At 46.1% G+C, this 14,650-nt stretch overlaps 1 protein-coding gene across 1 annotated transcript; it reads right to left on the bottom strand.

Moving 5' to 3' along the window:
• Positions 1-377: 377 nt before the first annotated feature.
• On the bottom strand, positions 378-14,343 carry LOC144168288 (uncharacterized). The gene is made up of 5 exons (XM_077697300.1): positions 14,319-14,343; positions 12,117-12,361; positions 6,322-6,546; positions 2,136-2,371; positions 378-765 (listed from the first exon to the last, which is right to left on the bottom strand). Exons 1-5 carry the CDS (start codon positions 14,341-14,343, stop codon positions 378-380), a joined length of 1,119 nt encoding a protein of 372 aa, XP_077553426.1.
• Positions 14,344-14,650: the final 307 nt, after the last annotated feature.

Here is a 14,650-nt window from a genome sequence, read left to right as displayed (position 1 = left end):
TCCGTCCCCTCGCCCCATCGTATGAAACATGCCCCCACAATCTCCCTTGCTCAAATAAAAAAATTCGCTCACTCACGTATTAAATAAAACGATTCTAGGGGCTGATGAAAGTCCTACCGACCACACTTCAGTCACCGGTCTAAGCAATTTCTTTACAAACAGAGCACTGCGTCTTTGAATGCAGGACTTTACGCCTTTGGCTCTTTGCAATACGCACGTGCTCACACAGTCGTAATGCGCAGAAGACGTACGAGCAATAAACAGTTACGGAAATGTGTTTGGAAAATTTTGATATTTTCTCTATAACTGTAATAATCACTAGTGAAATGCGATGCTACACTCCCAGAAGTGCATCTTATAAACCAGATACAGCTACTCTAAGAGCGCAATGCGCCAGTCTCTGAGTGTATCCTAATGCAGGCCCTCTTACAGGCGGCCTTTGTGGTGAAACGGTTGATTCCGACGAGGCATCGGTGGTTCTTAAATCCAGCCAGTGTTGCGGAGAGGCACCGTATGCTGCCTCGAACGTTGTAGGCGAAGAACGGGTAGCGTAACTCTTGGACTGTACAGGCACTGCCCTCATAGCCTTCAGACAAGGGTGGCCCGCATCGCAGGTGTCCGTCTGGGCGCTTGACACATCTTTCCAGGCAGTCGGCAAACGTAGCAAACATGATTGTCCTGTTGGCGGGGCATTTTCCCATAGGGAACTTCCAGGTGGAGCAAGTACCCCCCGTGAAGTGCCATTGCCTCGTTATCACGTCCTGACTACAAAGACAAGAGGAAAAAAAATGCCATGTATCGATAAGTCTACTCGAAGACTAAATCCGCAAATCGCTTTGCTAAAGACGTGAATACGGGAAGCCACTCCGCTGTGAAGGACGCAAAGCAATTGGTGGTCGTGTTTATCCAAACATATCTAAGTGTTGAAGTTGTCATCCCCCATAGGCGACTGTCTGTTCCTCCTTCGGAACAGCTCTGGCATTTGGAAATTGTTGTGGGACGAGCGACGGAACGAATGAGAAAACAGGGGTAGCAGTGGGTACACCAGTGAGATGGCACTCGGCGAAAAACGTACTTTGAATCGTTATATGAACGCACACTGGAGACGACAGTTCCTCCACTGGAAAAAGGTACGTCTAGAAAATATAGCTGTCCAGACTTTTCGACCAAAGTAACAGGTGCCCTGGCGTTAACTCGATTTCGGGGATCACCTTTCTGCTGTAGTTATCACTCAAGGCCGAGGCCAGTTTCCGTTTTGTGTGTACGAAACCCCCCATCTTTCATGTGATCGTCGAATATTCCGAACACACAATGCCGAGATGCAGACACTTATCCATAACCATGCACGTATGCCCTTTCACACATATTGCAAGCTTAGTGCACAGGAGTCAATGTTTACGTCCATAAAAACAGGTGTTTCCTACATAAGGGAGTCTTATTGGGAACATCTGTTACCAGTGACCTCTGGTCAACCGATGCAAGGTTAGGGTTAAATTTGCGGCTTCGTCCTCCTGCCGCCTTCGTTAGCCATGTTAGTACTCCACATACGACCCACACGTAATTAGTATGATGTTTATTTTCAATATCAGCGATGTTGCCTGCACGGTCCAACTTTGCTACTAATAAGGGATCACTAGAAGTTATGGCTGTGGGGAACAGAATGAGGCTGCCCGCGCTTTTCCCACATGCATTACAACATAGTTTCAACATGAACTGAATAACTTTGTAACCCAAGGAAAACTTCGGGTTAAAGTGAAATGGTAAACGTTATAGTAATACCACTGGACAAGGATACTGCTATCGTGGTAACATCTATTCCCAACATGAATGCCAGCAATGCCATTACCTAAGAGAAATGTGGCGAAAATATGGATGAACGGAACCGCCGCGCGTTACTCTGCTCATCGACGTCTTTCTTTTCGCCCAATGCACGGAATGAAGCTTCAGCGCGAATTTTACCTGTTAAGTATGCTTTCGCTGTGCTCAGTTAAATAAAGCGGGTTAAGAACCTCTTCACTCCTGACTACACTCTAGGCAGTTCTTTAACTTTGATGCACACGCTAAACACTATTTTAACACAGTATGAAAGGGCCTAAACCACTGCTTCCAGCGTTATCAAGAACTTTCGTACGAACCTTCGGCACTCGGAGAATATGGGCGTGTCCAAGCACCTCTCCTCCGGAACTGCAGTGTGCACGCAGGCTCTCAGGCAGGCCGACCTCGAAGGGAATCGGTTTGGGCTGTGGTTGCACCGCTGCACGCCATCGTGGTCTAGAGTGCCTACGCACTCCCGGCTATAGGGGTCGTAGTGAAACTCGGAGGACGTACTCGTGCAATAGGTGTAGAAGACATTGTCGCATATGCTGTGCTCCTGAAAGAAGGTTATGCAAAGGCATGAGTACCATTTAAATGTCTACGTGTTCCCAAAGCTTATAAGAAGCAAATTTAACACAAAACAGTATGTAATCCCGTCTCTAAGCAATAATTTGCTCTTTGCGCGCTGTTATATTTACACAGGCGCATGTATGACTACGGGGCCCGAGCATACTTCTGCGGTGACAGTGTATCGCTGTGACCTTGTACGATAGAAATTTTAATACTAAAAATAATTGCCGCAGGTTGCACTTGTGAGGCAAGGCTTGAGCAACAGCGGAGCTGGGGTCTACCTGGCACCCCACATCCCCACACTGACAGCGCATCCAAGGAGCGAGGGAGAAATAGTATTTCAGCAGTTCAAAGCTCTTCTGGAGGGCAAAGGCCATTAAATTGTGTGGAGTGCTTCATTCACTAGAAATTGCCGCCCTCTCTTTCGTCGTCCTCTTCCGACGGCGTAGCCGCGTAGGGAAAACCCTCTTGTAGCGCGCCTACGACCCGGTAGACGTTCACTTCTTCGTCAGCTGGTCCGTGGCCGTCTCCACATGTTGACGTGCGCTTGATATTTTTTCTCGAAGTTTTTTGCTTTTTGCGAATACATTTTGCGAAAGTCGTCGTGGAACCAAGCTCAAGCGTAAACAGCCGTGGTAAAATACCGTGCACCGATAATGGTGTAAACAGGTGAACAATGAAGGCCCCCCGGGATAGGCCGTGCGTTAGAGTAAGGTGCGGTCGACATTACCGACGGAAAGCCACTTCGTCTGATTCTATCCTATTTCGAGTGTGATCACCTGCAGAGAGACAACGCGTGGTACGCAGACGAAAGTCCTTTTTGTCGCGCTTCAGGAAAACCACCTCGATGTTCCTCAACATATCCAAGCAATAGAAACCAAGTACTGGTTCCATCTATGCGGTTGTTTTCCCCAACTAACAAACTGAAATCTATTAACAGCGTTGGCTTGAATGTCCTCATATTCAAAAAATGGTCTCCTTCAACTTGGAACATGCATTTTGCCAGCCAAAATCAGAGCATACTTAAACGCTACAAAAACGTATTAGGCGCTAGTGGGTAACTAGGATTAAACCATACCTCAGCAGTGAACGACCGTTAATGGATGTTGTTAATTAGCCTTTTCTGCAACTGCAGGGCAGTTTGAATTCAAAATGTCGCTGCAGTGCATTGACTCGCTCTGGCTTGTACTCTACCAGGCATTCTGCAATGCAGCCGAGGTGACAGTGCATCTGACGAGTTCGGGATGGGCTGCAACAAATGTCTGCAATGCCCTTTCAATCACGGTGGACCGCTCCAATTTTGGGGTCGTCTTGATTTCAAGATTTGCTTTGTTAGAAGTTTCTCTAAAGGGGTCACAACCATTGCGAGAACGGCAAGAATGCTTAGAACATTTTTCAGGAAATTACCCTCGATACATTTAGATACTTTGAAAATTACAGATATTGTGGTCATAGCACAACACATTTATGATTTAAGTGCGGCATGGCGCGAGCACTGATGTTAGATATTTTCGTGCCAAAAAAGAGCGCTTCATCATAGCTAAAAAGCAAACTCCAAAGCGCCCATTTTCGGCTGTATGCATAAATTGACTCCGTCGGTGGTTCCCGTGGACACAAAAATAGCTTAGAATTTAATAATACAGCATAAACAAACGTTACTATTTCTCCTCCAAACCCATAATGACAACCTACGCAAATAAGAGTTGCACGAAAATGAGTGATATCTCCTTTTTAAAAGACGAAACTGACTGAATTGACGAGAACGTAGAAGAAAATGCACTCCCCGGTGACTGAAGAGGTTTTACATCCGTAGTAAAAATATCCAGCTCTGCTCAGTACGGTGCTTGTGTATTGTCAAGCTCATAGTATAGGCTTATTGTGATGTGACATCAGCTGCAGCTTGATGTCGCCAGAGAAATGTGTGCATACGTACATGCACCTTTCAGAAGGGATTATATTTTACAGCAAACCTGCCTATTACTAGCATCCAGCATTGTGCCTCCAGTGAGGGCGAGCGCAGGTCAGCTATTCTTAGAAAATGTAAAAAGTACGATGGCCTGAATATTTTCTGATACGACATCTTGTACCGCCCACGAAAAGTCTTCTGAGCAATGCATTTGTGTTTCAAGGTGAAGCTGACTTGAAGGGGCTTGGTCTTTTCAGCTGACGTTCCCGCTTTGTGTGTCGCACTGAGAAGCATCGCCATCTACGGAAACGGGGTGGTTACAGCACCACTCCATACCTTCTCCACGGCGTGTTTACCGAGTAGTGTATACTGTTTGCCACGCCCGACGGCTCTCTCCCAGCTGACATTTCACAATACCGCATGCTTTTCGGCGACCACCTGTGTGGCGCACTAGAGCCCGCGCCGTGATTGGCGTAGCCACGCTATAATGAAGCAACATTGTCTTAACCCAGGAATCGTGTTTGTCCATAGTCTGTGACATAATGGTGGCGGCACAGTCTTTATACTTCAACATTGCAACTACCGCCAGAGCGCCAGCTTGGCTTGACTGCCCTGTTTACGCGGTGGACGGGCTTGTTTACAAGAGAAAACAGGTGATTTGGGCATGTAATTATACCTGCAGCAAGTGACAGCAGGTAAGTCAAGTGTGACTAAGCAGCTATACCCTAGTGACCGAAATCTCACACCCAGCAACACGTCCCGGTTTTGTCCTACTGTGGCACATTTGTAAGAGCCAAAGTTTCGTTTCTTTACTGAAAAAAAAACAATGCGCTTCTAGGTTTTAAACAACCGCAAAAATTATTCGGGACACTTAAGTGTGGTTTGGTGATTTGAAGGCAAAACCTGATTATACTTCTTAACTATTACATTATAGATGCGTCTCCCTGGTCACTTTCGTTCCTTCGCCTGTTGGCGCGAAGCCAGAAGGCATGGATTCGGTTCCCATTGTGAATGCGGATTACTTCCACAGGGTAATTTACACCTATATCGTGCTTGCGCTTCTTCGATTCTGTTTATTCCTCTTTTAGCGTGATTTACTTATCAAACAGCCCGGTAACACACACCGAACCTTCCCTAGAATCCGATTTCTGTTTGGCCGCTGCGCACCTGTTCTACTCACGTGCCGTCACATTCACGAGTCACGTGACAAGCACTAGCCTAAGTTCTTGTTTCCAGCTGCGAATGCGGAGAACTAGCGCGGTGGTGCCTCTCTGTACTACTACTGTAGAGCCTAGAGTTCAAACCCTCTGTGAACCCGAATGTGCTTCTGATATAGTTCCTACGCCAATCGCAACTGTGTGGATAGGGCATAAACAAAGTTTTTCGCACAAAGGGCAAGTTAAGGCTTTTGTCTTAACGCGCCCGAGAAAAGGGAAAAAGCGCGGGATTTTAGAGCTTTGTTAAAAGGTGAAATATAAAGCTACGCTCCAAAAAACGTGTCCGTGCACGAAAACGGAAAGTACGGATGTTTTAGGCGCCCTAACGAAAAAAAAAAAAAAGAACGCGCGGAGCTAAACAGACATGGACCAAGAAAAGATACACGTGTGCTGTAAAGAGCAAGGTACTAGCGGGGCATGGTTTAATTTACAACCAGTCGATGCCTTTTAAGGGCTCCGAAATCTCGACACAAGGGCATTTTGTCTTGTCAAAGCCGTGGAAGTCAAAGCCGCGATTACCCGCACCCCTCATACCGTGGCGGTCGCGTACCCTTGGCTGCGTTTGCCAGGCCCTCCTCGAAGGAACAAACTACACGGTTTACCACTAATCGGGTGCAAGGCACACGGCCCCACACCATTCCAGCGGCCGGCACAAAACCTACTGCAGCGTCATTGGTCGTGGGACAGCACATGGAAGCGGGTGTGGGAGGGGAAGCAGTCTGCCCCACCACCTCTCAGCACACCCTCCCGTGGCAAATGGTCGATACTCCTGCTTCCACAATTGTGTAAGCCCATGTCTGCGAAGCCGCTCACCCTGCCGTCATCGAAGTCCCTGGAAATCCTTTCTGTCGGCCAGAAGTGAGTTTCGACGGTGTCGGCGGTTGAAGCAGCATCGCCACTTGCAGCACGACGGCGGTAATTATCAAAGCCGTCTTCACTGAGTCCAACCCTTGGCGCTGCTGCTACTTCATTTGCCACATATGCTGGTTTGGTTCTATCCGGAGGTCGTGATCCCGTTACTGCCGGACGACTGATTCCCTGCGCGTACGAAATCCGCGGGACTTGTTGAAGAATGGAGAAGGATATCAGGGCTAATTGCATCGCATTGAGAGAGACCTGGCCCAACATTATCAGATCGCTTTTGCTCATTGGGGTATTTCGGTCATAGTCATAGTAGGAAAAGTATACGCGTTACCAGTGATTAATGAATTCAGAGATTTTTATACGACGTAAGTGAAGAAAACAATGATTAGAAAGTTACTGCAGAGTGAATGAATAGAAAATACGAATGTAGGAACTACTGCATGAACAAAGAGAATGAGTGTAGAAAGAAAAAGCTGTAGATTACAAGTATAGCTGGCTTTTAAAAACTGGGCCAGCCGAGAGAGCGAAAACCACTACAACATTTTTAAAGAAGTATTCTTTATACCTCCGGCCCGTTCAGATATCTAACGGGTTTTCAATGCGTAGCATTCCTTGCCGAGTACCCCCCGAACCAGGACCGTCTAACGCTCTGCATTTCCACAAAAATACAGATGTCGCAGACGTTCCACCTGTTCTCGCTATAATGGCGTAAATAGAAATAACTGGTCACAAGAAATTTTGAAAAACTAAAAAATAAGAACAATATAAAATAATAGTAAGAAAACTGGAGAACCGCGCAACTCCCTGCATTTCCGCAATAATGAAGATTTCGGGAAGTTCAAAATGTACTAGTTATAATAACGTAAATGGACATAATTGGCCCAACAAAAGTTCGAAAAAAAATAACAAATAAAATAAGTACGGAAATTAACAAAACGTATGACGCATGGCTTTTCTACAATAATGCCGATATCGCGAAAGTTTCACCTGCAATCGTTATAATAGGGTAAATGGAGGCAATTGGTATAACGAAATTTTGAAAAACTAAAAAAATCAGAAAAATTTAAAATAATTCTGTAAAATGGCGAATCGTGTTATGCCCTGCATTTCCGCAATAATGCCGATTCGAGAAAGTTCCACCTATTCATTAATTGATTATGTGGTTTAACGCGCCGACGCAACGCAGGCGATGAGGCGCGCCGTAGTAGAGGGCTCTGGATTTATTTTGACCACCTGGGGATCTTTAACGTGTGCCGAAATCTCGTGCACACGGGCATTGTTGCTTTTCGCCTCCATCGGAAAAGCGGCCGCCGTGGCCGGGAATCGAACCCTCGACCTCGTGCTCAGCAGCGCAACGCCTTAGCCACTGAGCGACAGCGGCGGGTCAAAGTTCAACCTATAGTGTTTATAATCGGGTAAATGGAGATAATTGGTCGAACCAAATTTGGAAAAAATAATAAATGACAAAAATATGAAAATATACTGAAAATGGCAAACCGTATAACGACCTGCATTTTAACGATAATGCAGATTTTGCGGAAGTTAGAGCTATAATCGTTATATTAGAGTAAATTAGGCAACTGGTACAAAGAAATTTTGAAACCTAAAAAATAAGAACACTATAAAAAAATAACGGAAATGGCTACCCGTGCAAAGCCGTGCATTTCTACAATAGTGCACATTTCCCGAAAGTTCCAAATGTAGTCGTTATAACACCGTAAACGGAGATGATTGATAGAAGAAAATTTTGAAAAACTAAAAAATAAGAAAAATATTAAGCAATTACGGAAAATGGCAATCCGCATACAACGCCCTGCATGTACACAATAATGCAGATTTCGCGAATGTTCCACTTCGAATCGATAGCGTAAAGGGAGATATTTGGTGGGACACGATTTAGACAAACCAAACACTTGCAAAAACTCACCCTCAAGACAAGCGGCATAAGAATGCAACGCATTAGTAGATAATTCTCTAAATTTCTGCAGAATTGTTTTTGCCAAAGTAGGTAATCTTCTACAATGTATGAAAATTAACTTCCTTACTGGATTTTGCATAAACAACCCCAAACAAAAAAGTTGTATTTCGGGCACAGTACGTGTTTTACAAACTTCTCAACGAAGGTGCATTACCGCCTCTCATTTCTCTCCTCCCCTTCCTCAACGCCCTTTCCCTTTGCTCTAGCAACCCACGTGGTGAATGCTCTAGAGGTTTCTTCAATTCAATTCAGTTCTCCCGCCTTCGCATAGTTCGAGCGCCATCTATCGACACAGGGTGTGGCGCTTCATGTAGCCACATTCCTCGTGTAGGAGAACATGTTTGTTATAAAACTGTGACTGATAGTTACCCATGTCACGTAGCTACTGTGGAGAAGGTTCCCGTGGGAATGTTGCGGAGCGACCACCTCGTTACGGTCTAGCTACCAGGGAACGAAGCCGCGAGACCCCTGATGGAATGCTTTTATGGCGATGACAGCCTGAAGTACAATGATGACGATACTGGTGCTCTAGAGCCAGGAGCCACATCTTCCTCTACATTTCACAACATACTCCCGGCCACAAAACAGATGTTAAAAACATTAAAATCTGACACAGGGGTCCCACGGCTTCGTTACCTGGTAGCTAGACCGCCACGAGGTGGTCACTCCGCAACAGGGCATGTTGTAGTCTGAGCACACAAACATTGTACAATTTGCTTCGGGACAGTCGTAATAAAATACCTATTCAGGCCGCTTTATATAACCACATGCATCCGCTAAGGGGGTTATCTTAGGGCAGGAGGCTGAATTACTTAATTGTTTACAACCCCCCTGTTACTTAACTAAGACGACCACCGAATAACTATGTATGTGCTATACCTACTGGTATAATCGCCCACCTGGACCATACCCTCGCGTCGCCGGATACTACCGCTGGTGTGTATACTAAATATAGACTACTCATCACGCCTGAGATACCGCGGCCGTAACAACACTGAGCCTACAGCTAAAGATGACACTCCCAATACACTACGCAAGCGGTGACCGTGCACTAATATAAAGAAATAGGCTCACATATTTCTTTGCTCTATGTCCGACAAAGTCCGCATTTGAACACTTGAATTCTACAGATGATCAGTACCGCACTGGGCCAGATGCAAATTCCATCACCAAACGTCGTTAGATGGCGCTTTAATGCTGCTCCCTGATTACGCTGAACGTTATGACGCGGGTCTATCCCAGTAGGCTGCCAACCCTCGCGTTTGCGAGCTTCATAGTATTAAGCTTTTCTGAATTGCTTCAGTGTTACGTAGTTTATTATCAATCATCATCGCTCTTTATTTAAGATTTAAAAACAGACCTTCAGTTTATGTCCCTATCCACCAAGCTTATAACAAAAAATGGCGACAGGAGTCAGGACCGTAAAACATCTCCTTCCTGTAATCCGTGGCAAACCGTAACCTGTCTATTCTAAAACGGTGGAAGTTATGCGGTTGGCCTGTTTTTTTATAAATAAAGCATTTCATCATTGTTCTTCTTATGCGACTATATTTGCGCTCTAATTGGCAAATTCGCGGATTTAGGGGCATGAAATGATGCGGAAATTATAATTTGTAATCTCATTGGGTTAATTCCAGGAAACCTGTTAGAACTCGTGCGCGACTTTAGCGATCGCAGTGCAAAGGTGCCAGTTTTCCGAGAAACAATAACCTTACCTGTGCGTTCAATTTCACAAGGAATTCTCTTTGCGGTGTCGTAATTTACCCCATTACCTGAGGAAACTCATTGTAGGGGCGATTTTTGCTTCCTTTTCATAGTGTGCTGTGTGCAACGCTTGCTATGCCAAAAAAACACCGGCATCCCATAAGTTTGCGGTTTTTAAAACACCCCACATCAAGATTCTTCTGCAAGCAGGACCTTAGATAGCGGACTACTAACCACTGAAAATGGTAGCACAAATAGTTTTGGGAGCTCGAATGGCGCTCAGCCATAAAAACAACACCGGGAAAAGGGTCGCGTTGCGACTGAGGAAATACATACCTGCTAAACAAGTACCCCCGCTCAATCACTCGCAGTGCGGCGCGGACCGCTCACGTGAAACAGATGTGGACATATAAATTCCCATAACATAACAAACTAGAAATGACAGCACCACTAAGGCAACTTCAATGAGAAAAAAGACTCCTCAGAATATTACATCTGCTTACGTGGCTTAAAGGAGCCATGAAGAGAAAATGCAAGTTGGTTTTATTCGAAAGATTTCGTGTTTTATAGTGCCCCCAGCGCTTATCCGGATACAAACGGTGCTTTATTCACTGAGAAATTAAACAATTTAGGTTAAAATTTTGATTTTCCCGCTCAATCATGCGTTTTCGTGGTCCCAAATGACATCACAGGAACCGACCGCTCTGCAGCCTAGAATACCTTCATTCGCGCATCCGCCGTACAGGGTAGAGACACGTATACGCTGGCGCCGCCATTTTCGGTTGCTCGCTCGCCGCCGAAGCAAGTCATTGTGTCAAAACCGCGCTAAAATTATCGCCGCAACGCGGTTTACTGAAGAAGTTTGAATCATATTGTCTGTTTCGCGTTGCTAGGTCTCGTGGGAAACGAAAAGAATAACGCGTTGAGCCCGTTGGCCCAATTGCGGCGGCACGGGACCGTTCAAAGGTTGTCTCCACCCTGTACAGTGGTGTTGGTTTGTTCCCGTGTTTCTTTACGTTCCGTAACCTAGATGGCGCCACCATACCGTGGCAAGCGTTTGGTTTGTTTTTGCCCGCATTTAAACCTGGCTTGTTTTTGTTCTGGGAGAAAATATTCGTTCCCTGAAACAGTGCTCGCTCGACAAATGGGGTCACGTAAGACACCGTTGCTTGCATCAATCGGCCAGTGTCGTCTGAGACAACCCCAAGCCCCGTAGTGCTGTGCAGCTAAACCAAGCATGCTGTGCGCAGTACGAACAGCAGAACGCATCAGTACTTCTATGTTTACATGTGCTTTCGTAACTTCCACTGTTTGTCCCATCATTCTTATTGCTTTGTAAAGAATGTGCCCTAAATTTAAGCGCAAATCGCTCGTTCGTCTAGTTTGTAAGCTCTACCTAATTTGCGTCTGCTTCTGCCAGCCTCCGCCAATCGCAGAGCTTAGCTCATGTGACATCATAGGTTCTGTTGCGGGAAATGAGCTGGTGGGTCGCATGACCATTCCCGTTTTTCCTAATTATGTAGCTTATTTGAGCGAAGTTTACGTTAAAAGTGGTGTCAGTATGATTCTAACGAGACAATCTTTTGAATGAACCAAACTTGTGTTTTCTCTTCATGGCTCCTTTAACGCAAACGCCTAGCTATAATCAAATACTTCTTTACTGCTACAACGTGTTTGCGGCTTTTTCTTTGCTCTTTTCCTCTGACAGGATTACTAAGAAAGCCCGACTGGCCGCGCACTGCGCTACAGATTCCCCAGAGTCAGACATATCCTGCTCGTGCGCCCGTTCTGCGTATGGGCCACCAAGAACAGGTGTCATGGTGCACTCACAACAGTTGTTCGATTCCGTCAAGGTTCCGCGTTAATACTGCGACTGGAGCGAAACGCTTCTGCTCTAGCGAAACGTATTCAAACCCCACACCAGCGTAATTTGTCTTCCCTTTTGCAGCAGCGGCTACTTTGTTACCACTCGGGTGTACGCCTACTTAGACGAAAACGACGACACACTAGGACATTTAATCGCACTGTAGGATACACCTAAGAATTTCGACTTAATACTTACGCGCGCCTTCATGTTGTCGTTTGTTCTAGGGAGCACCTTTTTGGGTGGCCCGACGAGTTGCGACGCCAGCATGGCAGTGACGACCAGCAGGACTGTGGCGGCCAGAACCGTGACCGCGTGGCACAAAGTGCGCCGCCATTGCACGTCGCCCGTCCGCTCGCCAATCTCTTCAAAGCACTGCCTTGTAGTCTCGCTCGTGGCCAATGAGGGGGACGCAGCCGAGCCACCGGCTGCCGTCGACAGCACTGGTGACCATTTGACACCTGCAATACTGCCGTTGCTTGAGTGCGAACAAGCATTTTCAAGTGTCCGTGGCGTGACCACCTTTACTCCATAATTTTCAAACCCGTCTTGAATTTTTGAAAGATTACGGACTTCTTGGGCAGAATTTAGGCTCTTGGCAGACAGAGCATTACTGCATTGTTCTACACGATCAACAATTCCTGCCAGTCAAACGAGGAAGACTGGGCTCGAAAATCCATCTGCATAAAAAGAAAAATACAGCCCAGCTAAGGACGGCTAATTTCACAAGAAATTGAGGTGATTGGAACAGCAAGGTTTTCCAGGTAGGCATATTTTACATGGGAATGAGCCGCACGTATGGTACATATTTTTCTGGGCCAAACGATTTAAATGTCTTTCTTCCGAATCACGTAATACCTTTTTAGGATATTGTTAGGCTGACATCGCGAATTAGAAATGGATACAGCGCCAAATTCCGGCGCAGGTTTCCAAATTTGCTTCGACATTTATTATCACCACAAGGTATGGGCATGCACTCGCAACTCGTGGGTTTTGGCACAGTCAGGCAACAATGCGCAAAACAACATGGATGTTGGGCACATGGAACGTCAAAGCGCACTTTTCACTTGATACAGAGTTGAAATTTCTTTTATAACAACGGTGTTACATTACGGCAAAATGTATATCCGCTAGCTTTGTTGCACTACTAGCTAAAACGGAAGATTGAGCCAGTTGTAACATTAGAAAAAAGACTAAACAGCGGAAATAGTCTAAACACAAGGCGAAGGGTGCAAACCCGCCCAGCGTAGGTGTGTTTGGGCCTTCCGTCTTCCGTTTCTTCTTTTGCGACTGTTTTGCGAAGAAAGGTGTGTGGCAGCCTTAAAATTTGGTTTCGTTGACTTGCCAGTGCCGTTTTCTACGCAAGCACTCCAGAAGTTTCAGGAAAGTCCCAATGCAGTCTTTGTCGCAAATATTAATCCCTTGCCCCTGTCCCTACATCCTTACAAATATGGTCCCCAGTGGCCTGGCAGGGAACAGTGGTAGAGACAGGCACGTGGACGATGAGGAAAGCCGGCCGGAAAATTCTGGGCACGTGTTACGCCAGAGGCCCCACGATTTATTAGTATTAAAGGGAAAATGCCATTGAAAATGAAAATACTCAAACGCCAGCCGGCGTCTGCGAGGGTAGCTAACGAACGCTCCGTCAGCCTTTTCCACCGCCCCCACCCCTCTGAAATTGTTCAGAGCTCAAGGGGATGGAACCGGTTGGTAGATAGGACGGCTGACTCTGCTTGCTGCGTATTACTGACTATAAATAATGATCTTTGTGCCGCCAGGTACCCACGAACATTGCGGAGCATCGATGCACGATGTTCCGAAATCACAATTTTTTGCAATGCCCGAAATGAAAAAAAAAAAAAAACATGGACAAAGCAATCGGCCCATGACATGCAGACGTTTTTTTATATTTTGAATTTTAAATTACAATCGCCGATCGGTGTTTTTTTTCGTACCCGAAGGCGGCCGACAAAACGTCCGGAAAGTCGGGGAATCCAAAAAACGAATTCACGCTAATAATCACTATTTGCGAGCGGCTTAAAAAAACTTGCCAGTCCGTTTCACCGGCAACAACCAGCAATGCAACCCCGATTGGTTGTTGAGTCGGAGATACAAACAGAACAACCGACCATATGTGTCTAAGGGGATACTGTGGCCACTGATGACTGACTTTCGTGTTCCGTCCTCCGTGCGGCTCGCGCGACGCGTAGCAAACGGTACCTGCTATCGCGAGATTCATTGGCGATACGCATGTAGCGCGGGTTCGAGGTTGCAAAGAAAGAAAATGGCAGCTATGGTATTTGCGTTTTCGGTATCTTTGATTCGCGATCGAAAGACGATGTCCGGAAAATCGAACGGGATGGGTTTCAAACGTCGGAAATTTTATTCAGTGTTACTGACTCTGTGGAGCCTGTGGCGGTGCCATGGCGAAGTACGGATTTTGAGGCAGGTCCAGAAAAGAGGGCGTCCGAAAAATCGGTCGCCGAGGGTGCTGCCTTTGATCAGGCTTTTTTTTTGTTGTTGTCTGGTTTTCAACGTTTTTTTTAAACACGATAGCGTTTTATGCCGGGGTTCTCCAGGATCTCATTGACGTCATATCCGTCATGGAAATGACATCGCCAGAAAAACTTCGATTTATTCAGCTGCGCCGGGATTCGACCCACGAACCCTTTCGCCGCAACAGGAGGTACGAGAGACGCTCCTAACTGCGCTGTGAACAGACGCGTGTATAG

The sequence above is a fragment of the Haemaphysalis longicornis genome, unplaced genomic scaffold (genome assembly GCF_048455015.1).
Source record: "Haemaphysalis longicornis isolate Haplotype H1 unplaced genomic scaffold, Haemaphysalis longicornis Haplotype H1 scaffold_2, whole genome shotgun sequence".
In the NCBI taxonomy this organism is placed as follows: Eukaryota; Metazoa; Arthropoda; class Arachnida; order Ixodida; family Ixodidae; genus Haemaphysalis; species Haemaphysalis longicornis.
The sequence above is the reverse complement of the archived record's forward strand: the minus strand, read 5'-3'. Positions and strand labels throughout refer to the sequence as shown.